At 43.6% G+C, this 24,532-nt stretch overlaps 1 protein-coding gene across 1 annotated transcript in view; it reads left to right on the top strand.

Moving 5' to 3' along the window:
• Window positions 1–22,731, top strand: part of FGF18 (fibroblast growth factor 18) — a 325,706-nt gene extending 302,975 nt beyond the window's left edge. Inside the window, exon 5 of the mRNA XM_075342281.1 lies at window positions 21,507–22,731. Within this exon, the coding sequence (XP_075198396.1) occupies window positions 21,507–21,773 (267 nt within the window). The 3' untranslated portion in view covers window positions 21,774–22,731. The remainder of the gene's footprint in view (window positions 1–21,506) is intronic.
• Window positions 22,732–24,532: the final 1,801 nt, after the last annotated feature.

Here is a 24,532-nt window from a genome sequence, read left to right as displayed (position 1 = left end):
CGCACATCCGGCGTCGTTAGCGACATCGCAGCGTGTGACAGCTAGGAGCGATGATCAATGGTCGCAAAAACGGCAAAAATCGTTGATCCTTTTCATAATATCGTTGGTGGTGCATGCCGCTGGTTGTTCGTCATTCCTGCGGCACCACATATCGCTGTGTGTGACACCGCAGAAACGACAAACATCATCCTACCTGCGTCCACCGGAAAAGAAGGAAGGAAGGAGGTGGGCAGCATGTTCCGGCCGCTCATCTCCTCCCCTCCTCTTCTATTGGACGGCCATTTTGTGACGCCGCTGTGACGTCGCTGTGACGCTGAACGCACTTCCCCCTTGAAGGAGGGATTGTTCGGCAGCAACAGCGATGTCGCTGAACAGGTATGTGCATGTGACGCTGCCGTAGCGATATTGGTCGCTGCGGCAGCGATCACCACATGCCGCACGTACGAAGGGGGCGGGTGCTATCTCTCGCTACATCGCTAGCAATCGCTAGCGATGTCGCAGCGTGTAAAGTCCCCTTTAGTCTGTGTAGAAAAAGGGGATCCCATACAGAACATCCTTATAGCATGTGTTTTTTTACAGATTCACTGCAACTCTTTAAATAGCCTTGTAAATTATTATATCAGTGCTGGTCTTTGTTTAGAGATTTATTGTCAATAACAGCGCAGTTATCTGCTGAGGGTCCCCTATACCCATAATAAAGGTGCTGCACCGTAGTTGTAATCAGGGTTACTGGTTAGGGGACCACTCAGATTTTTTGCCCCCCTGAGCTGAACCCCTAGCTACGCCTCTGAGTCTGTGGGATTGGTGTATAAAACCCTAACGGCTTTTGAAAGACACACTACATCCCATTTTAAAAAAAACCTGCATGTAAGAAAGGTTTAGGCTATGTGCGCACTTACCGGATTTTGCCGCGGATTTGCTGCATGTTTCGCTGCAGAAAATGTTCATAACATCTCTGCAGTGAATCACCAGCAAATCCTATGGAGAAAAAAAATCCTGTGCGCACTAGGCGTTATTTGACAGCTGCATGTTTTGCTGCGGGAATCCCGCAGCAAAAACAACTGCATGTCACTTCTTTTCCGCACATCGCTGCGGGATTTCACTCTATTGACTCCAATGTTAATCATGAAATCCCGCAGGGAATAACGCAGGCAGCAAATTCTGTGCGTTTCACTGCGTTTTCCTGCGTTATTCCCTGCGGTATTTCGCGGTTTACCTCCGGTAATGTACATCGCCTGTCTGCGGTTTTGCAGGGAAGTGATGTCATTACAGGAAGAGGAAACCGTGCAGAGAGTAAACACACACAGATCACAGACACATCACAGACACAGAACACACACACACACAGACACATAGAACACACATAGAAAGCAAACGGAAATATAGAAAAAAAACCACGTGGGCTCCGCTGTATATTTACCGTCCAGCCGAGGTAAACACACAGCGGCGGCCCGGTATTCTCAGGCTGGGGAGGGAGAGGGGCAGGGTTAATGTCCCCCGCCTCACTCCCCCTCCCGCAGCCGAGAATATCAGCCGCAGCTGCCCCGGGACTGTCGCATGCATTATGCGGCAGCACCGGAGTGTCCCCCGGCTCTTCCTGCCGCCGTGTAGCAGTGGCAGCAGGGTAATACAAGGGGTTAATGATGGTGGATCACCGCCATTAACTCCAGGCTTGATCATGGCAGCGTCTATGTGACAGCTGACATGATCAACCCGTAAGTAAAGTGAATAAAACACAGACACCGAAAAATCCTTTATTTTAAATAACACAAACAAGCCTCGTTCACCATTTTATTAACCCCTCCCGTACCAAAGCTCCGGCGTAATCCACAGCTCCGACGTCCTGCGCTGCTTACATCCAGCCGCGACTGTCACAGACACAGCGCTGAATGAAAGCAGCAGACAGCAGAGGTAATTACCGGTCATTTCCCACGGCCAGTAATGTGAACTCACTGCCGACTGTGGGAAATGCAGCGAACTGTCCTCTATCTATCTATCTATCTATCTATCTATCTATCCCTCTATCTGTCTGTCTATATATCCCTCTATCTATTCTTCTGTCTATCTATCTACTATCTCAGAATTAAATGACTTTTTTTTTTTTTTTCAATGTGCTTTATTGCATTGAATGCAATAAAGCACATCCCAACCCGCACGCGGCAAAACTGCGGCAATACCGCGAACAATACCGCGGTGAAACCGCAGCAAACCGCGGCAAACCGCATGCGGTTTTCGGGTGCGGTTTGCCGCGGTTTTTTACCGCGAGTGCGGTAATCTTTAAGAGCATGTGGAATTTTCTCAAGAAAATTCCATTTCCCAGTGCGCACATAGCCTTAGGCAGGAAATCAAAGTCCTTTTCAATATCTAAGGCCAGAACTCATAAGGGTGTCTTAAAATCCCCATACACATTAGACTAGTGTTGGCCAAACTCGCTGATATTGAGTGGTTTGGGCAAAAGTCTAGTATTTATGGGAGCCCTGGACTATTTTTTGTTAGAGGAAATATTGATCCGGCATGGCCGATTTCAGACTGTCTAGCATATTGTCCTTCGTTGATAAGCAGCCATCAGACATATCTGGCAACAGGTTTCTCGTAATGAACACAGGAGTACTGAACTTTTATATGTATGTTTCTAAATTTGATAGCTGTTTGTGCTTTAAAGGGAATCTGTCAGCAGGTTTTGCTACCTTATCTTAGAGCAGCATGATGTAGGCAAAGAGGCTCTGACTCCAACGGTGTATCACTTAGATTACCAGCTGCAGCCGTTTTGACAGAATCAAAGATTTTAGATTTTGCATATAGCAGAGCTTAAAAAGCTGCCCTTACCCACATTAGGCTTTCAGTGTACATTTCTTTAAATAGAAGCTGCTAATCCCAGATGGGAGCGGAGTGAGACCTGAACTCACAGGCTGCTGGGTCTAACTAATGATAAAGCTAGGAAGCCTAAACTAACATTGCAGGTAAACAAAAACACACTTTGTGATAAGAGTCACAGGATTGAATTCTCTATTTTAACTCTTACAACATGATGTCTTCAGGTTACATAGCAAAACCCTTTCGTCAAATTCCCTTTCGTCAAATTGCTAGCAATTTCAATTTTCCTCATAAATGCTTCCTATTTAGGATTTTAGAACGCAGTCCCATTTGTCATATATGTCAGTTTTATTCGTGTGCGACTTTAGGTGGCAATAACTTTGTAATTCTCTAATTCACTAAGGTGATTCCATCATGTGGAACCCTTAAAGTATTCAAAATAGTATTTAGGAAGTTTCTTAGCCTTTTATGCGTTTCGCAGGAATTCAATCATTGGAGACATGAAGTGTAAACCTTTTTTTATTTTTCAGACATTACATTTATTTTCATTCTCTAAAGCAGAAGGTGAAACTAGGAAAACACAATTCCTTTATAACCCTGTTTCTGCAGTTTTTAGAAATATCCCATATGTGGCTTTAATTACAGGCCTTAGAAAGGAAGGAACACCTTGTGTACTTTGGAGTCTCCTTTTTATTACAATTTGTTCAGGAACCTTTTCAGTTTGCAGAAGCCTTGACTTGCCAAAACACAAAAAACATACCCAAATCTCCCCAATTTTTGAAACTACTCTACTTAGAAACTTTTGCTGACCTAGGCAATAAGAATAAATGCAACCCATTTAAGGCCTACTTGCATACACTCATTGTCAACAGACCATGTGTCATTAGTGTTTGGATCCGATTTTCATCAGTGTTTGGTCACTTTTTTCCACCAGTGATTCATGTACAAAGCTTCAACTATTTGTTGCAATGTTAATCATGAACCATACACTGATGCCCGCCAGATGCCATGTACTAGCCATAATTTTCATGGACCCATAGACTTGTAAATTTGATCCCTGACTCAGATAAATAAAATGAACCTGTTGCCTTGTTTTTTTACAAATGCATAGTGGACATCTCTATTAACTGTAATGGGTATGTGTTTTATACCTGAAAATCACGGATAGAACAAGTGTGTGAAAAAATAAGCCATCTCAATGAGGCCTTAGGCAAAGTTGACATGGAATTACCGTAACTACTTTCTAAAGATTCACTTTATTTTTCAAGGAAAAAACTGTTTCACCTGTAAACCTGTAATATTCTACCTTATTAGAAGACTTTAAAAAAAAAACTTTAAAAAGTCTTGTAATAAGTCAGAACTTTGCTCTTTATTCTATAGCATTGACTTTTGATTAAAGAAGCCTGATTTTGGAGAATGCTGACATCCCAATTTCATAGATACGGGTTTTTCTGACATTTCTAGACTACAGACTCATTTAGACATGAATATAGACGATGATGCATATACAAGCTGCAGCCCTCTTGACTTGTAATTGACAACCTTATAAGCATATAGGAGGTTGTCAATTTGTGATCAGGAGACCCACTGACACGGCCTGTTCGCGGACCATGATGTCTAATTTAGACCTTACTACATGATATACTACATACTGTATACTACATATATTTACTAGATATACTACATATACTGTATATATACTACATAGACTACATATATTTCTGCAGAGCTTTTAGGCCCTAGACTAAAGGAAAAGAACCTGCTAGTTCCTGGTACCTGTTTTTCATGGTAGAAAAGCAGAGAAAAGTAATTCCTTCCATACTTTTCTCATGAGGGTGCTCTAGTGTATTGCTGTGATGTTTCTGGGCTTATGGAAAATATAACATTGAGTACAATGTGAGTGAGTGGAGATTCTTTGATTCATTAAAAAAAAAGTCTGAAAGCTGTGCTACTGTACAATGGCAGCAAGTATGCTTCAGTGCTTGTAGAGGCAGCGTGACAAGGGTGAAGCCTTTTTTTTAACAAAGAAAAACATCCTAGTCCAGCTGTATTTTTCTTAAACCTGTATCAAGTGTGCCAAAGTAGGTGGGAGAAAGTGTCATGGTCTGATGGGACCAAGGTTGAAAGGTTTGACCATAATTCCAACAGGTATTTCTGGGGTAAAGTCAACATAGCGCATCACGAAAAGAACACTGTACCCACAGGAAAGTGTAAAGGCAGCATTATGTCTTGGGGCTGTTTTTTGGTAGCTGGAACTGGGGCTTTAGTCAAAGTGGAGGGAATTATGATCAGTCCCAAATATCTGTCAATTTTGTGTTAACACTTTCAGGCTTCTGCCATCACGGTACAGGAAAATGAGGGTCCTGGCTTGGCATGTGTGCAGGGCTGTATTTTGCCTTCATGCTGCCCTATGCACTTTAAGTGGTCGCGTCCCTTAGTGACAATGTAACACTGAGTTTTCGCACACAACCTCTTTTTAAGGCAGATCTACTCTGTAAAACACTTGAAAAAGTATCAATGAGAAACGAGGGGCACTAACCCCCCCCAATGGGGATCACCACAGGCACATCAAAACATAGCATGAGTATAAAATATTCCCACCACACCGTCCCCACTTATATACTGTGACTGTCACACTGCCCGTAATAAACTACACACTGCCCTCCCTTATAAATTATACCCACCACCCCTTCCTCAATTATGAAATATGATCTGCACATTGACCTCACATCATGCTGCCCCCTCCTCACAATGTCCCATGCATGCTGCCACCTCCTCACAATATCCCATGCATGCTTCCCCCTCCTCACAATGTCTTATGCATGCTGCCCCCTCCTCACAATGTTCCATGCATGCTGCCCCCTCCTCACAATGTCCCATGCATGCTGCCCCCTCCTCACAATGTCCCATGCATGCTGCCCCCTCCTCACAATGTCCCATGCATGCTGCCCCCTCCTCACAATGTCCCATGCATGCTGCCCCCTACTCCCAATGTCCCATGCATGCTTCCCCCTCCTCCCAATGTCCCATGCATGCTGCCCCCTCCTCACAGTGTCCCATGCATGCTGCCCCCTCCTCACAATGTCCCATGCATGCTGCCCCCTCCTCACAATGTCCCATGCATGCTGCCCCCTCCTCACAATGTCCTATGCATGCTGCCCCCTCCTCACAGTGTCCCATGCATGCTGCCCCTCTACATGAGCTCCTAATGCTGCCTTCCTCTTTTCCATAATGACACCTCCATGCTGCCCCATTCATCATACTAAGACCACCACACTAACGCTTATGCTGAGACACCCCCCCCCACACACACTACCCCACTCTTGATATTGACACCCCTACATTGCTCCACTCCATGCTGAGCCCACACATGCTGCCCCTTCTCCATAATGAGCTCCCAATGCTGCCCCCCTTTCATTCTGAGTCCTTACACTGCCCCCCATCGATTTTGTCATTGCACTATCCCTCAACCCTTGTCTTCTGTCTCTAGCATTGGCCCCTCTCTCGCATTCCCCCAGCAGCAGCCTCTCTCCCCCGTCTCCAGCTTCAGCCTCTCTCCCCCAGCTTCCCCCAGCATCAGCCTCTCTTCCCCAGCTTCCCCCAGCATCAGCCTCTCTCCCCCAGCTTCCCCCAGCATCAGCCTCTCTCCCCCAGCTTCCCCCAGCATCAGCCTCTCTGAACCAAGCATCAGCCTCTCTGCCCCCAGCATCAGCCTCTCTTCTCCCAGCCTCCCCCAGCATCAGCCTCTCTCCTCCCAGCCTCCCCCAGCATCAGCCTCCCCCCTCCCAGCCTCCCCCCTCCCAGCCTCTCCCAGCATCAGCCTCCCCCAGATTTAGCCTCTCTCCTCCCATCCTCCCCCAGCATCAGCCTCTTTTCTCCCAGCCTTCCCCAGCATCAGCCTCTCTCCTCCCAGCCTCCCCCAGCATCAGCCTCCCCCAGCATCAGTCTCCCTCCTCCCAGTCTCCCCCAGCATTAGCATCAGCCTCCCTCCTCCCAGCCTCCCTCAGCATCAGCCTCCCCCCTCCTAGCCTCCCCCAGCATCAGCCTCTCTCCTCCCAGCCTCCCCCAGCATCAGCCTCCCTCAGCGTCAGCCTCCCTACACCAAGCCTCCCCCAGCATCAGCCTCCCTACACCAAGCCTCCCCCAGCATCAGCCTCCCTCCTCCCAGCCTCCCCCAGCATCAGCCTCCCTCCTCCCAGCCTCCCCCAGCATCAGCCTCCCCCAGCATCAGCCTCCCTCAGCATAAGCCTCCCTCCTCCCAGCCTCCCCCAGTGTCAGCTTCCACCAGCGTCAGCCTCCCCCCTCCTAGCCTCCCCCAGCATCAGCCTCCCCCAGCATCAGCCTCCTCCCTCCCAGCCTCCCCCAGCATCAGACTCTCTCCTCCCAGCCTCCCCCAGTATCAGCTTCTCTTCCCCCAAGTCTCCCCCAGTATCAACCTCTCTCCCCCCACCACATGCGCAGATCTCCGGTCTGCATTAGAGACACTCCCACGCTCCTTATGAATCTTCAGCTCTGCGAGCACTTACCTGCTCCAGGGCCCGCCGTCATCTTCCTGGCTCATGTGAGTATCCTCTTCTGACACCGGCTTCCATCGCGGCGTCCTCTACGTCGTCCTGCTGTGAGCTCTGCATGTGACGTCCACACAGCATTGGACGCAGCACAGAGGAAGGAGCTGATTGGAGCGCCTGTGACCCCGGAAGTGCAGGCGCCGGCAATTCCGAGGTCAATTAGCTCTCTGTGCCCTGCCGCCGCAGTTTGTCTGCATTCGCGTCTTAATTGACACGGATACAAATAAATGGAGGTGCGCCTCTCCCCCCTCCCTCCTCCGAAAATACAGCGGATTTAATGGATGTATGTAAAAAAAAAAATGTTTTTTTTTACTGCTAGAAGGTGCCGCCCCCCGCATCCTGCCGCCCCAGGCACGGGACCACGGGTGCCTAATGGTAAATACGGCCCTGCATGTGTGCTTCTATTACCTGAATGACATGCCTCTGCAGACCTCATGCTGCTGTTGGACATGGCAGACTAGGACCAGGTGAGATAGTTAAATGAGGGAGACCAAAGTTGAAAAATAAACTTTTTTACTGAACAACAATTTGATGAGAAGTATATACATCAGATATTATGCACAACCCTTCAGGAATGCTTCTTCTGTATAAATTCAAAGACAGGAACTTTACACTTACATGTGCTAGTACGTTATTTCCATTACAAGTTACAACAGTCCAGGTACCCATTAAATTAAGTATTGTCCTCCCCTGTGAGTACTGCATGGGTTGAGGTATGTTGCTTCGTCTCCTCACAGCTATTCTCAACTCCCAGTTGATTTGTGAGGACCCCACTAGCTGAGGTAAACTGGTGCGATTCCTCATTAGCACTGTTTGTTGAAGTAGTTCCTACTCCTATTAAAAGTTTCTGGGATTCATTCTACGGCGATGGTGAGAATTAAAGAAAAAAAGAAAAACACAGGCATGTGATTTCCAAAACTCTCCAAATGATTTTAATGAGAATAATTTTTTTATAGTCCTCAGAAATACAGACATGCCATGCAAACATTTAGGTGTTCAGGATAGCAAATAGTAGAATTCATAACTGCATAATAAGAAAAGGCTCTCCCAGCATCCTCCCAGCTAAGCCACACTTCCTGAACAAATCTTTGTTCCAAAAGTGAAATTCCACACCCTAAGAACTTTTTGGCAAGCTTGAAGACATTAGCTCCTTCCTTACTTCATTTAACATCTTACAGTCGATTTGATGAGTTCTACACGCTCCTTGCATCTTCATCTCTCTGTAGAACTCATGTCACTGTATGGCAATATTCTAGCTTTTCCCTTGTATAAATATTGTTTGCTTAAGACTCACTTGCCTGAGATAAGGAATCCTTCCTCCTGTTTACTTCTCTTTAGGCCTCCTGCCCTGCTGCTCCCACTGAGCAATGTTTCATACCATTAATTAGGCCACCAAAACTGGACCTCGTCCTGTTGCTCCCCCTGAGAGATGCTCCTTACTAATAGTTAGACTTCCAGGCCAGTTATGCTCCATACCATTAATTAGGCCTCCTGGCCTGAAATAAGGACATCTTATTCCCCATCTTCACTAGGCCCCATGCCTGATATGCTTGATTTTGCTGCCACCTAATTTTTGCTTTCCTTAAGGGCTCTTTCAGACATCCGTGCAACACAGTCTGTGCTCACACCAGAATGCATGGACTGACCGTGGCACTCCTGACCAGAGAGTGACAGTTTCATATATTTTTATGAGGCTGTTACATTCGAGTCAGGAGACCTGCGGCCAGTCCGTGCATTTTGGTCTGTGTATGGACCATGTTACACAGACTCCTGAAAAAGCTCTAAAAATGTACTATCCACGAAATGTTGGTCTCCCTCTTCGCACACAACACCAATTCTATTCAAGTCTCCAAGAAGCTCGATAATAGGTCATATCTAGGGGGTATTGGCAGAGCATGTGCCTTGGGCATAGTTCCAGGGAGGCACCATCAGGCCACCTGATGCTGCACTCTAACAGTCTCACCGGCAGCTGTGTCTTTGTGCTCACTTTAGTACGAGCCACCTATTCTCTGAGTCCTGTCATCAAGCTCAGAGCCAGACTCTGAGAAAGTGGAGAGGGCTGCTCCCTGAGATCAGCGCAGGTCAGCGCGACATCACCAGTGTCACCAGATCAGCTGATCACACTGCTGACGTCACTCATCAGCGCCGCAGCCCACAGAGGCAAGAAACACGCTGGTGGTGAGTGCTACAGTGTGAGCTGAAGACACCCGAAGAGTAACAATGGAAGGAGAGGGAGGAATATAAATGTGACCACAGTATGTTTCATAGTTTCATAGTTTTTAAGGTTGAAGGGAGACTCTTAGGGGCACTTTGCACACTGCGACATCGCAGGTGCGATGTCGGTGGGGTCAAATTGAAAATGACGCACTTCCGGCATCGCATGCGACATCGCAGTGTGTAAAGGCTGGATGATACGATTAACGAGCGCAAAAGCGTCGTAATCGTATCATCGGTACAGCGTCGGCGTAATCCATGATTACGCTGACGCGACGGTCCGATGTTGTTCCTCGCTCCTGCGGCTGCACACATCGCTGTGTGTGAAGCCGCAGGAGCGAGGAACGTCTCCTACCGGCCTCACTGCGGCTTCCGTAGGATATGCGGAAGGAAGGAGGTGGGCAGGATGTTGACATCCTGCTCATCTCCGCCCCTCCGCTCTGATTGGCCGCCTGCCGTGTGACGTCGCAGTGACGCCGCACGACCCGCCCCCTTAACAAGGAGGCGGGTCGCCGGCCACAGGGACGTCGCACGGCAGGTGAGTGTGTGTGTGAAGCTGGCGTAGCGATAACTTTCGCTACGCCAGCTATCACCACATATCGCTGCTGCGACGGGGGCGGGCACTATCGCACTCGGCATCGCAGCATCGGGCTGCGATGTCGCAGTGTGCAAAGTGCCCCTAAGTCCATCTAGTTCAACCCGTAGCCTAACATGTTGATCCAGAGGAAGGCAAAAAAACCCCAATGTGTCAAATAAGCTCCAATGGGGAAAAAAATTCCTTCCTGACTCCACATACGGCAATCAGACTAGTTCCCTGGATCAACACCCTGTCATAAAATCCAATATACATAACTGGTAATATTATATTTTTCAATTAATGCGATCAGGCTCTGCTTAAATTTTACTTGTGAATCCCTCAATACAACATCATACGGCAGAGAGCTCCATAGTCTCACTGCTCGTACAGTAAAGAATCCTCATCTGTGATTATGATTAAACATTCTTTCCTCAAGACGTAGCGGATGCCCCCGTGTTCCAGTCGCAGGCCTAGGTGTAAAGAGATCTTTGGAAAGGTCTCTGTACTGTCCCCTCATATATTTATACATTGTGATTAGATCCCCCTAAGCCTTTGTTTTTCCTAACTAACTAACCCCAAGTTTAATAACCTGTCTTGGTATTGCAGCCCACCCATTCCTCTAATAATCTTGGTCGCTCTTCTATCTACCTGTAAGATTATGCTATTTATAACCTTCTATACTTTTGCTATCAAGAAATGCATCCATTCCTCTCTTAAATTCATTCAGTGAGTTGGCCATCACCACTTCCTCAGGAAGAGAGTTCCAGAGCCTCACTGCTCTTACCGTGAAGAACCCTCTTCTATGCTGATGTAGGAATTTTCTTTCCTCCAATCGAAAAGAATGCCCCCTTGTTCTTGTCATAGTCCTTGGTACAAACAGATCATGGGAGAGATCTCTATATGGCCCTCTGATATATTTGTACATATTTATTAGGTCTCCCCTAAGTCTTCTCTTTTCTAGAGTAAATAGACCTAATTTTGATAACCTTTCCGTGTATTGTAATGCACCCATTCCATTTATTATTTTAGTAGCCCGCCTGTGAACCCTTTCAAGTTCAGTAATGTCTTTCTTCAGCACCGGCGCCCAAAATTGCACACAATACTCCAAGTGTGGTCTGACTAGTGATTTGTACAGAGGGAGAATGATGTTTTCCTCTCGTGCCCCCAGACCTCTTCTAATGCATCCCATCACCCTATTTGCTTTGGTGGCTGCTGTCTGACACTGGGCAATCCAATTTAGATTCTTATTCACTAAGATGCCTAAGTCTTTTTCCATGTCTGATTTCCCCAGCAGTTTCCCATTTAGTAAGTAATCGTAGCATCTGTTTCTCCTTCCCATGTGCATAACCTTACACTTATCTGTGTTAAACCTCATTTGCCATTTTTCAGCCCAATTCTCCAATTTACTCAAGTCCATCTGTAGTTGCAAACTGTCCTCCTTTGTGTTAACTACCTTACATAGTTTTGTATCATCTGCAAATACTGATATTTTACTCTGTAAACCATCCATCAGATCATTAATAAATATATTAAATAGTAGGGGGCCCAATACAGACCCCTGTGGCACCCCACTAGTAACCCTGGCCCAATCTGAGTATGCACCATTAATAACCACTCTTTGTTTTCTACCACTAAGCCAGCTACCTACCCATCTACACACATTTTCCCCGAGCCCAAGCTTTCTCATTTTACTTATCAGTCTTTTATGTGGGACAGTGTCAAATGCTTTACCGAAGTCGAGATAAATGACATCCAATGATTCTCCTCGGTCCATGTGAGAGCTTACATCCTCATAGAAGCTGATCAGGTTAGTTTGACAGGAGCGATCCTTCATAAATCCATGTTGATATGGAGTTAAACAGTTATTAACATTGAGACATTCCATAATAGTATCCCTTAAAAACCCTTCAAACATTTTACCCACAACAGATGTTAAGCTTACCGGCCTATAGTTTCCAGGTTCCCTTTTGCACCCTTTTTTGAATATTGGTACCACATTTGCTAGCCGCCAATCCAGTGGAACAGACCCAGTTTCTATAGAGTCTTTAAATAAAAGGAATAGAGGCCTGTCTATCACATTACTTAACTCCCTTAATACCCGAGGGTGAATGCCATCAGGGCCTGGTGATTTGTCAATTTTAATGTTACTAAGTCGGTTCTGCACTTCTTCCTGGGTTAGGCAGGTCATACTTAATGGGGCATTTACATGATCACTCTGCATTTCCCCTGGCATATGATATTCCTGTGTGAACACAGTTGAGAAAAAAGTATTTAAAACATTTGCTTTTCCCACATCGCTTTCTATGATTTTACCCTCATTATTCTTTAAAGGGCCAACACCATCAATTTTAATCTTTTTTCTGTTTATATAATTAAAGAATAGTTTGGGATTTGTTTTGCTTTCCTTAGCAATGAGTCTCTCAGTTTCTACTTTTGCTAAATATATTTGTTTTTTTACACATTTTATTTTTTTCTCTATATATTTTTAATGCTTCCTCGCTGCCTTCTTGTTTTAGCTTTTTAAATGCCTTTTTCTTATTATTCATTGCCCCTTTTACATCCTTATTTAGCCACATTGGTTTTCTCCTGTTCCTAGCCCTTTTATTTCTGTATGGTATGGCTAGCTCGCAGTGGGTGTTTAATACCGATTTAAAAATTTCCCACTTATTTTCTGTGCTCCCATTTTTGAGGACAATGTCCCAATCAATTTGGCGAAGGTCTTCTCTAAGCTGATCAAACTTTGCTTTCCTGAAATTCAGCGTTTTTGTAACCCCCCTCCATGGCACCTTACTGAAGGGCAAGTGGAATTGTATTATATTATGGTCACTATTTCCTAGGTGCCCATCCACTCGTACGTCTGTTATTCTATCTGGCCTGTTGCTTAAAATTAAGTCCAGAAGGGCTGCCCCTCTAGTTGGGCCCGGCACAAGTTGGGACAGATAATTATCCTTAGTTACTGACAGAAACCGGTTTCCTTTCTGAGATACGCAGGTTTCAGTTTCCCAGTCTATATCGGGGTAATTGAAGTCCCCCATAATAATCACCTCATTGTGATTTGCTGCTTTGTCTATTTGTTTCAATAATACATTTTCAGTGGTTTCTGTTATATTTGGTGGCTTATAACAAACCCCTATGAGGATTTTATTAGTTTTCCCTCCTTGTATCTCCACCCATAGAGACTCCACCTCTTCATTTCCCTCTTGAATATCTTCTCTTAGTCTGGGCTTTAAACTGGACTTTATATATAGACAGACTCCACCCCCTTTCCTTTTTTTACGATCCCTCCTAAACAATTCATATCCTTGCAGGTTAGCCGCCCAGTCATAACTATCATCTAACCATGTCTCAGTTATTCCTACTATGTCGTATTTCTCCTCATACATTACCAGCTCCAGTTCCTCCATCTTATTGGTCAGGCTTCTTGCATTGGTCAGCATGCAGGAAAGAAGTTTTGCTCCCCTTTTCTCAGCTTCCTTCTTAGTACCCTGTCTTGGGTCCTCTTTACGGCATCTAGTATCCTTGATTAGTTTCTGCTGCATGTTCTTGTCTGCTGTTTTTTCTCCCATCCCCTCTTCTTCTAGTTTAAAGCCCTCCTGATGAGTGTGGCAAGCCTTCTGGCGAACGTGTGTTTCCCAGGTTTTGTGAGGTGTATCCCGTCTCTTGCGAGAAGTCCATTGTAGAGGTAATTCACTCCATGGTCTAAGAATCCAAATCCTTGCTGCCTGCACCACCGTCGTAGCCAGTTGTTCAAATCTAGTATCCTATTCCATCTTCTGACACCATGGCCATCGACTGGGAGGATTGATGAGAAAACAACCTGTACGTTCCGTTCCTTTATTTTCTTCCCCAGAATTTCAAAGTCTTCACAAATAGTTGGTAGATCATTTCTTGCCGTGTCGTTTGTTCCTACATGTATCAATAGGAACGGGTATTCGTCCTTGGATCCGAGGATAGTTGGTATCCTGTTGGCCACATCCTTGATTTTTGCTCCCGGTAGGCAGCATACTTCTCGTGCGGTTATGTCCGGCCTGCAGATAGTTGCCTCCGTGCCTCTTAGTAGTGAGTCGCCCATAACTACCACTCTTCTTTTCTTTCTGGACGCACTGCTTGTTGCTCCTGAGTGTTTTTGAGTGTCTTTTGTTTCTGCTTTTGTTGACAAAGTAACTTCTTTTGATGATACTGTGTCTTCTCCTGTAGAGACGGTATCATCCTGAGCTGTGCCATTTTCGTTCTCCAGCATGAGGGCTTCATATTGGTTGCTAAGCTGTGTGGGTGGTGCCGACCACTTGATCCGCTGGCTTCTTTTGGTCACATGTGTCCACTTTTCAGCCTCTGTATGTGTTCTGAAGCTTTTCTCACTTTCCATATCCTGAATTGTTGCTTCTGCCTCGTCCAAGAAGTCCTCATGTTCTTTAATTAGCTTCAAAGTTGCTATTCTTTCTTCCAGTCCCCGCACCTTTTCCTCTAAGAGGGCAACAAGTTTGCACTTTTGACAGGTGAAGTTGAATTTTTTGTGCGGCAGATCCGTAAACATGTAGCATGTGTTGCAGGTGACCATGTGGATTTTCTTCTCTTCCATAATGCTGATGTAGCGTATGACAGGCGAAAGTTTTTGCGATGTCCTCAAACAGCGAGACCCGGCAAGTCCCAGCAATCGATCAGCTTACGGCGACTCTTCTCTTCTTAAACAGCTACAGTTATCACCACTATGAGATTGTGTTAAAACAATGCCACACTTATCTTCAGTCGCCTCCCTTTACTTCAGTACCTCGCACTCTCAGCACCTCGCTAGCTCTGGCTGGTTTATATAGTTCTACAAGGACTACTAGAAGCTGCTAGAAGCTTTTAGAAACAGGTGTGGCTAATACTACTGACTAAATCACTAGACACACTTTTTTTTTTTTTTTTTTTTTTTTTTTGCTTTTTCACAGTACCCCAGACAAACACAGACAACAAATCCCTAATGAAATTAAACAGTTACAGTTATCACCACTATGAGATTGTGTTAAAACTATGCCACACTTATCTTCAGTCGCCTCCCTTTACTTCAGTACCTCGCACTCTCCAGTGAGGGGAAGGAATATAAATGTGGCCATGGTATGGGGGAGGGGGAAGGGAGGAATATAAATGCAGCCACAGTATGGGAGAGGGGAGGAATATAAATGCGGCCACAGTATGGGGGAGGGGAGGAATATAAATGTGGCCACAGTATGGAAGCAGGAAGAGGAATATAAATGCGGCCACAGTATGGGGAGAGGGGGAGGAATATAAATGCGTCCACAGTATAGGGGAGGGGAAGGAATATAAATGCGGCCACAGTATGGAAGGAGGCGGGGGAATATAAATGCGGCCACAGTATGGGGGGAGGGTGAGGAATATAAATGTGGGCACAGTATGGGGGAGGGTGAGGAGTATAAATACGGCCACAGTATGGGGTAGGGAGGGGAATATAAATGCGGCCACAGTATGGGGGAGAGGGTGGAAAATAAATGTGGCCACAGTATAGGCAGAGAGGGTGGGGAGAGGGATATATATGGCCATAGTATCACAGTATGGGGAGGGGAGGAATGTATATGTGGCCACAATATAGGGGGGGAATGCATATGCGGCCACAGTATGAGCAGAGAGGGTGGGGAAGGGGGATGTATGTATGGGGAGAGAGGTTGAAGGGGGAAAGTATTCAGACATAGCATGGGGAGTGAAGTGGGAGTGCATACAAACATAGTATGGAGAGCAAATGGGGAAAGAAATTTTGAGGACACAGTATGGGGAATTTCAGGACTATATGTGAGCAAGGGGGACTTTTGAGTACATGGTATGGGGAGCAAGATGGCAGACTGGGGAGCGAGGAAGAAATGTATGCGGACACAGCATGGAGAGTGAGGGGGAATGAGTGTGGAGGTAGTGAGGAGACAGTATGGGATGAAAGAAATGTGAGGGGGCACAAAATAGAGACTGGGTAGTGGGAGTATGGAGAGGGAGCAACACGGGGTGGGGGATAGTGTGAGGCCATAGGTCTGTGATGAGGAAGGACAGTGTGCTTAGTATGGAAAGGAGAGGGCACTAAGGAGGGTATTCACCATTAGAGGGACAGTGTGTGCATCATATTCTGTGCAGAGAACACAGTGAGGTGCAATTGTTTATTCAGGGGTTCAGTGAAGGGCAGATATGTTTATATAGAAGTATTACAATCATCCTGCTATTTGTAATGGTATCATGTCAGGATGTGCTTCAGAAGACCAGAGAGGATGTAAGTTTGCAGAAACGAAATGTGGATGGGAAAAGTAATCATGGTGTCTGGACAAGATGAAGAAAAGAAAGAGATGACATGGATCAGAGACAACTTCATCTCTAAGGTACCTGAATGTAAATGATTATTTGTGATACTTACTAATTCTCATCAGTATTGAGATTCCTTTATGACCGCAGACTGATGATGACTAATAACAACTCCCAGTATCTCTTTACCATTGTTAATGATGCACTGGACGTTGTAGATTCATGCAATACAAATATATCTGGGACTGCCCTGACATTACAATTGATGTATGATATATTGATGGTGGTTCTGGTGATGTATTTCTGTACTGATGAGGGTTTTAATGCTGTGTTTCTGTACTGATGGGGTTTTATGGATGTATTTCTGTAGTGCTGGTGTTCTGGTGAGGAATTTTGTGTACTGCTGGTGGTTCTGGTGAGGAATGTCTGTACTGCTGGTGGTTGTGATGCTGTCTTTCTGTTCTTTTGGGGTTCTATGTATGTATTTCTGGTTCTCTGATGGTTCTGGGGATTGTATACCTGTGCTGTTATTAGTTTTGATGCTGTACACAAGTAACAATTCATAACTAGTAAAATTATGTTATATATGGCTATATTAAAGAAGTTGTCCACTACTTTTAATATTGATGACCTATCCTAAGGATAGGTCATCAATGTCTGATTTGATGGGGTCTGGACCTCCTGCCATTGGCTGTTCCAGGTACCAGCGGCGACAGAAGATGGCCAGAGTGCTAAATTCCAGATCTGCTCTGTCTTCTGATAATGAAGCGTTGCTGAGTACTGCACATCTGCTTCTATTCAAATCAATGAGGTGTATGTGCAGTACCCGGCATACTTGTGCTCACATGACTGTTCACTGGCATGTAAGACTCCGAAGTGTGCAGCGCATTCGTTGTGATAATTCAGAAGCCAGTAGTTGTGACTGCATACTTTCATCATAAATGTGGACAAGCCCTTCAACTATAAAATTAAGCACTGAAGCTCAATCCTAAAGGGTACTTTACACGCTGCGATATCGTTAGTGAGTTATCGTCGGGGTCACAGTGTTTGTGACGCACATCCAGCATCATTAACGATATTGCAGTGTGTGACAAGTACGTGCGACCTTAAACAATTGCAAAGTGGTCAAAATCATTTGTAGCGGAGACATCATCCTGAAACCAAAAATCGTTCTCTGCTTATTAGCGATGTTGTTCCTCGTTCCTGCGGCAGCACACATCGCTATGTGTGACACCGCAGGAGCGACGAACATCTCCTTACCTGCGTCCACCAGCAATGCGGAAGGAAAGAGGTGGGCGGGATGTTACGTCCCGCTCATCTCCACCCCTCCGCTTCTATTGGACGCCTGCCGAGTGATGTCACTGTGACGCCGCACGAACCGCCCCCTTAGAAAGGAGGCGGTTCGCTGGCCAGAGCGACGTCGCAGGGCAGGTGAGTCCGTGTGACGGGTGAAAGCGAGGTTGTGCGCCACGGGCAGTGATTTTCCCGTGTCGCACAACCGACGGGGGCAGGTACGATCACTTGCGATCTCGCTAGCGAGATCGCAGCGTGTAAAGTACCCTTTACAGCATGTAATACACTCCCTATCAGGATTCAGTTCTGCATTCTGGTTTCAGCATTCATCACATGGCCACTCCATTCATGTGCAATTTTCACATTCAGTCATGTGACAAATCGCTTCCCTTTCTACTTCTCTATTTTTCATTGAATAATCAGAGAGAGAGGAAGAGCAGCTCGTCTGCATATAATTAAGTGCAAATCGTATATACATGAGCGGTCACATTCTTCCCTCACATTGCCACTCCCTTTTCCTCACTTTTACCTTCTTCATATTTATATTTATATTTATTCCTTGGTCCATTAACTGGATTATATTACCTTTACTTATTAATTATCTTGTGTTTATGTATATATTTAGTGGGTGGGTGTTAGTATGAGTGCATGTATGTGTATGCGCATATATATATGGTTCTATGCGAATACATGTATGTATGTGAATTAGACTTATATGTGCCCCCACTGTGTTTATATTCATAATTACATAATGTGCGATTTTTTGTCTTAGTAAACCTCTATTTGTGCATAGCGTGGGTTTTAACACTTATATATCATTTTTGATTTAGCTTTAGATATTCGATTCATATATGTGAATTTTACGGTTCTGTAACAATTCATTTACTAAAGCCTTAATTTCACCTGTAGATAAAAGTGTAGTAGGATCACTTTCCCTTTTCACTGCCCCTTGATTTATATATTTGATATACTATTATCTAATTTTTTATATATATATATATATAGCGTTGATCTTAGATGTATATTCCGATTTTGGAATTACATACGATATAGTTGCCTGGGATATTCCCGCCCCAATATGTGATGCAATGTATACGTCACATGATTTCTGTAGGCGTGTATCATGAATGAAATTGCCTGGAGATGTGACTACTTCTCCCATAACATCAGCTTTATTTGGCTCGTATCTGTAATATATATGATATACGTGTAAGACCTCTTGATATCACTTGGAACGCTTGTATATTTTCTTTCCACACACACCTTATCTTATTGTCATAGAACTACGAGGTGTGTTCCCGCCCCATACATGACATATCATTACATGTCATGTGACATTCTGTGGGCGTGTTTGATTGCGGTTGTGACCACTTCTCCCATACCATCGGCTTTATTTTGATATACGGTTTAAACCCTTTTGATATACCTGGAACGCTTATATACTTCTCTCCATACACACCTTATCCTAAAATCATATCGCTATAAAGCTATGTGATACGTTCCCGCCCCATACATGACGTACCATTACATGTCATGTGACACTTTGTGGGCGTGCTTGACTGCGGTTGTGACCACTTCTCCCATAACATCGGCTCTATGGGGCTCGTATTTATAATGTGTATGATATACGGTTAAAACCTTTTGATATCATTTGGAACGCTTATAGATGTTCTTTCCATACACACTTTATCTTAAAATCATATCGCTATGGAGCCACGAGGTACGTTCCCGCCCCATACATAACGTACTATTACATATCATGTGACATTCTAGGGGCGTGTTTGACTGCGGTTGAAATCAGCTATATTAGTCATTATGACTATATCGTGCTGTGATTGTTTTGTACTTTAATCATAAGACTTACTACGCTTGCATTTGTTGGATATTTAGTCATATTTACCATCCCCATCGTAGCACTACACCGTTATGATTGGATGAGCCTTCTATGACATGTACTGGCATTCTCCCACGTGATACCTTACGATGTCCAGCCACTACGTAGGTTCACACCCCTTCATCTATTGGTTGCTTACATATACTTAAACTCCTGTGTAATTAGATGACTCCACCCCCTCAGGAAGACGGCAACGAAACGTGCGCGCGTCGGGGTGTGGGCGTCCTTTGTCGTTACCAGGAGGCAGCATTACATCATTGGTTTGGTAAATACCTCGCTATTATGTATACCTTGAATTGTATTTTGACTGGCTTGAGGTATTTTGCTCCAATTACTACTGCCTACTACGTTTAATGAATTCCATTGCGGTGGTTGGGTGAACTGCACTGGCTATTACGGAGATAGGTATTTGTGCCTCTATAGCCTGTTTCCAGCTGCAGTTTAGAGCTTTTTGTCTCTAATCCTAGCATGTGTGTATGCATGATTTGATTAATATGTGCATACCTGTACTTATATCATATATGCTATAGTAACATCTCCTGTTTGTTCACCCCCACCATTATATGGTTGTTACATGGTATTACACGACTATATATGTGATTTTGTGATTATGTAATTGTGTGACGTCCCCTTTTTTCAGTCACAGTGTGCCTTTTAAACATATATGTAATGTTAAAAGTTTATAATACATGAATAAAAATTGATTTTATGACCTTTTGTTCGGTTATTCTTCTTTGGTGATTTATATGAATCCGAATGGTCCTATTGATCCAATATACCCCCACATATAGTATGATCTTTATACAAGACTGTTTGAAAGATTGATTACTTTGTGATGTGATATGGGTATTTCTCTCTAACTATTGGTGTTTAACATGACAACTACCCAAACCGCACTGGGGGCAAGGGTGGGCGCCAAACAGAGTTCTTGCTCCAGATGCCAGAAAGCCTAGATACACCTCTGAATAGGTCTATTACTTCTCAACACTTACCACTATCTGAACTTCTACCTATCCTCAACTATTAACCCTGTCTGCTGTTAACTCACAGATACTGGGTGCAAAATAGCTAAAATAACATTTCAAACATAGCAATGCATTATAAAATCACAGGGTCTTCAAGGGGGAATCTTCTCCACTCCTTTACATAAAACTGGTATCTGTCCAACATGTAATCCCAGTTGTGTGGCTTTCTCCTGTAAAGTAAAGCAATTGTCCGCATAGTATAAAAGAAAAAAAGTTTTGGTACCGTGTTAGCCAGTTGAAAAATAATTGAATGTTCTCACTGAGAGAAACAAAATTATAATTTTGTAGTGGATACCTTTTAATGGCTAACTAAAATAAAATAAAATGATGTTACAAATCAAGCTTTCGAGACTCCTTAGGTCTCTTCATCAGGCATGGTGATGAAGATACCTAAGGAGTCTCGAAAGCTTGCTTTGTAGCTTTATTTTATTTTAGTTAGTTATTAAAAGGTATCACAACTACAAAATTATAATTTTGTTTCTCTCACTAAGAGCAATCAATTATTCAGCATAGTATGACATGTTTTTGTGCAACTACCGTATGGTTGGGGGAGCACATTAGGCCGGTAAGGTTTATGGCGTCAATTTGGCAGCAAGCACATAGATACAGTAGCCAGATCAATTCAGATGAATGGGACAGTCAAAGAAATGTCTCCACCTTGACAAATAATACTGGTAAACATAATTTGTTTAAGATGACTACTGTAAAGCATATGAAAAGTAGACACGACTCCAGTGTATATAGTATATGCTTTTGATGTGCTTTTTATGTTACAGAGGAGTCACAAGTTATTTCTTGTGTTTATTCTTGACAAGTCTATTTTTTCTTTTTGTATTTTACAGCCAGACGGAAGAAGCAAAGAATGTGTCTTCATTGAAAAAGTGCTAGAAAACAATTATACAGCTTTGATGTCAGCAAAATATTCCGGCTGGTATGTTGGTTTTACCAAAAAAGGTCGGCCTCGAAAAGGACCAAAAACTAGAGAAACCCAGCAAGATGTACATTTTTTGAAAAGATACCTAAGGGGTGTGGTGCAGATACAGAGGCCTTTTAAATACACAACAGTAACTAAAAGGACTAAAAAAATCCGACCTACAAAACCAGGTTAAACTTAACAAATAAAATTGAAAAAATTAGCTTATTTAATAAAATCATTCCAGTTTGAATCTAGTGCTGAGAACTGTGCAAAAAAATACACTGCTCTCCTAATGTAGTGATATTTCTGCACTAGATTTGTGCTATAGCTATTTTATTACGCGCTCACTATCACATTTTCAAGATTACTGCACCAGAGGAATATTTTTACAATTTTGAAAAAAATGAGGAAAAGCTTTATTTTTGTACTTTGTATTTGCAAATATATTCAGGAATGCTGGAAGACTTCACGTAACTTGAAAATACTTTGTTGTATTTTAACTGACGCAGGTGCTCTTTTTCAATGAGTAGCTTCCGAGCAAGTAATCAGAAAAAATGCACTAACCGAAGTGATTTTTTTGTTTTTTTTCTCAAAATAAGATTAACAACATGCAATAACATATTTGTTATCTGCTGCAACTATAACAAAACACGTATGTGAGCACAATCATTGAGTGTCCTTGGAATTCACAGTCCGGTTTTTCATGTTAATGACATAAGGTGTCACAGTTGCGTGATCCTGCACTAGCCTCACTTTTAAAAAAAAATGCTGCTATTATTACAAATGACTCCATCATCAGACAGAACGCTTTTACAAGCCGTGTCTAAATGTGGTGTTTCAATATACATATTGAGATGTGAATTATACTTTTTTAGAGGTTACTTTTGACACATGTACATTTTAACATGTATTTTGGTTTTCAGATATAGTTTTACTGGGAAAATTTGCACTGTTTAAACTTGCTGCATCTTTTCCGTCTATGGTATGTATTGTATATAGCTATTTATTGCACTACTGTATATAATAGTTCAATAAACTAAGTAATAACGCCCAAATATTCGGGGCCTATTTAAACAAAAAAACACAGAATGACAAAAAATATTGTTTTTTAAACAATTTATTATTAATATTTCTTCCAATATTACAATATTCACCCAGAACAACGAACAGTTCTGGGTGCATATTTCTAATCCCTGTCTAACCATCCCAGCATTTACTAACATACATAAAGAGATCTTTAGAAAAAGTATTTCTAAAGATCCTCTATAATATGCTAATGAGGGCAGGGACTAGTCGCAGGGGCGTTATTTCTCCTGACTAGTCCGCCCTCAGCATTTTAGCATGTCCACAGGGGCGTGCTAACATGATATGCAATGCCCAGCGTTATTGGCACAAACGCTCATACCTGTCTGTTGTCACCACCTCAGACGCCAGGTTTAGGGTCAGTGCGCATGATCCTGGCACTTCCATTTATGTGCACTAGACCTCTCCGAAGCCGGGACACGTACACCCGACTTCAAAGTGGACATGACTGTAAGTGCCTGAACTTCTGATAATGCGCACTGATCCTAAAGATGGTATTGGAGGCGGTGACAATGGTCAGGTACATTCATCCTTGCTCATGACGCTTGGCATTGTATACATGTTAGCGCACCTCTGTGGGCTAAGAGCAGGAACTAGTTGGAGGAAATAATGCCTTCACGACTAGTCCCTGTGCTCATTAATATATCATAAAATATATTTAGAATTACTTTTTCTAAAGTTTTGTTTATGTGTGCTAGTATATGCTGGGACACTTAGGCAGGGATTACAAATATGCACCCAGAACTGTTAGTGGTTCTGGGTGGATAGGGGACCTGACAGGTTGACTTTAAGTCCATCATGCATTATATTTAAAGTGAAGCTCCACCTATGATAGAGCTATGTAGCCAGAAAATGTAAAATCTAGCATAATGGTGACATTTACATTGCATTTGATACTTTTGTTCATTAAATAGTGTTGTCCAAGATTAGAAAAAATGCAGTACCAGACACAGTTCACAGGTGAGCTTTGCAGTTTCTCCAAAAAATGAGACCCTTTTTTTCTAATCCTGGATAGTAGGGATGAGCGAGTACTACCATGCTCTAGTGCTCAGTTCTCGTAACGAGCAGGTCGGATGCACGAACGGGCTCCACTCCTTTACCGAGTATAATGGAAGTTAGTGGGAAACTCGAGCATTTTTCTTCTGGAAAAATACTTGGGTTTCACATTGACTTCCATTATACTCGTTACAAAAGTCAAGCCCATATGAGCATCCCACCTGCTCGATTCGAGTACCGAACACCCGAGCATAGTAGTGCCCAGTCATCTCTATTGGACAGTCCTTTTAGCACATTAACCCCTTGTACTAAAAGGGGTCAAATTTCCATAACAAAATGTTTGTGTCATCGTTTTCTGAGATCTGTAATGGTTTTTTTGGTCAATAAAGATGTGTGAGGGCATGTATTTTTATTCGGTGACATGATAGTTTTATTACTACCAGCATTGTTGGGTTGATCGGTTTCATTAGCATTTTACCAACCAGGTCACAGAAGTTCATACACTGACAGGATACAGCAGCCCCCCTTTATAAAGGAAGAGGCAACATAGATGCAAAATATTGAGAAGAAAATCACTCCTTACCTACCAGTTCATGGAGGGGATAATGGCTTATTAATGAAATATCACACAAATAAGTATTGTATAGGGCACTGGTAACACATGTAGGTGCACAGTGTCTGGCTTACAGCCTATAAGTAATGTCCATACTATTAGATGGGCTGCCCCACATTCAATAATTTCACCCCACAAGGACAGACAACTTAGTTTATGAGGCCAACATTGATGGACTTGCTCTATCCTGTATAAAAATAAATACAACTTGCAGTAAAATATATATAATATGAGATATTGGTCCATATTTTGGTCAAAAT

This window comes from Anomaloglossus baeobatrachus, chromosome 4 (assembly GCF_048569485.1).
Source record: "Anomaloglossus baeobatrachus isolate aAnoBae1 chromosome 4, aAnoBae1.hap1, whole genome shotgun sequence".
Classification (NCBI taxonomy): Eukaryota; Metazoa; Chordata; class Amphibia; order Anura; family Aromobatidae; genus Anomaloglossus; species Anomaloglossus baeobatrachus.
Note: the sequence above shows the minus strand (reverse complement) of the source record. Positions and strands in the feature narration are given on the sequence as shown.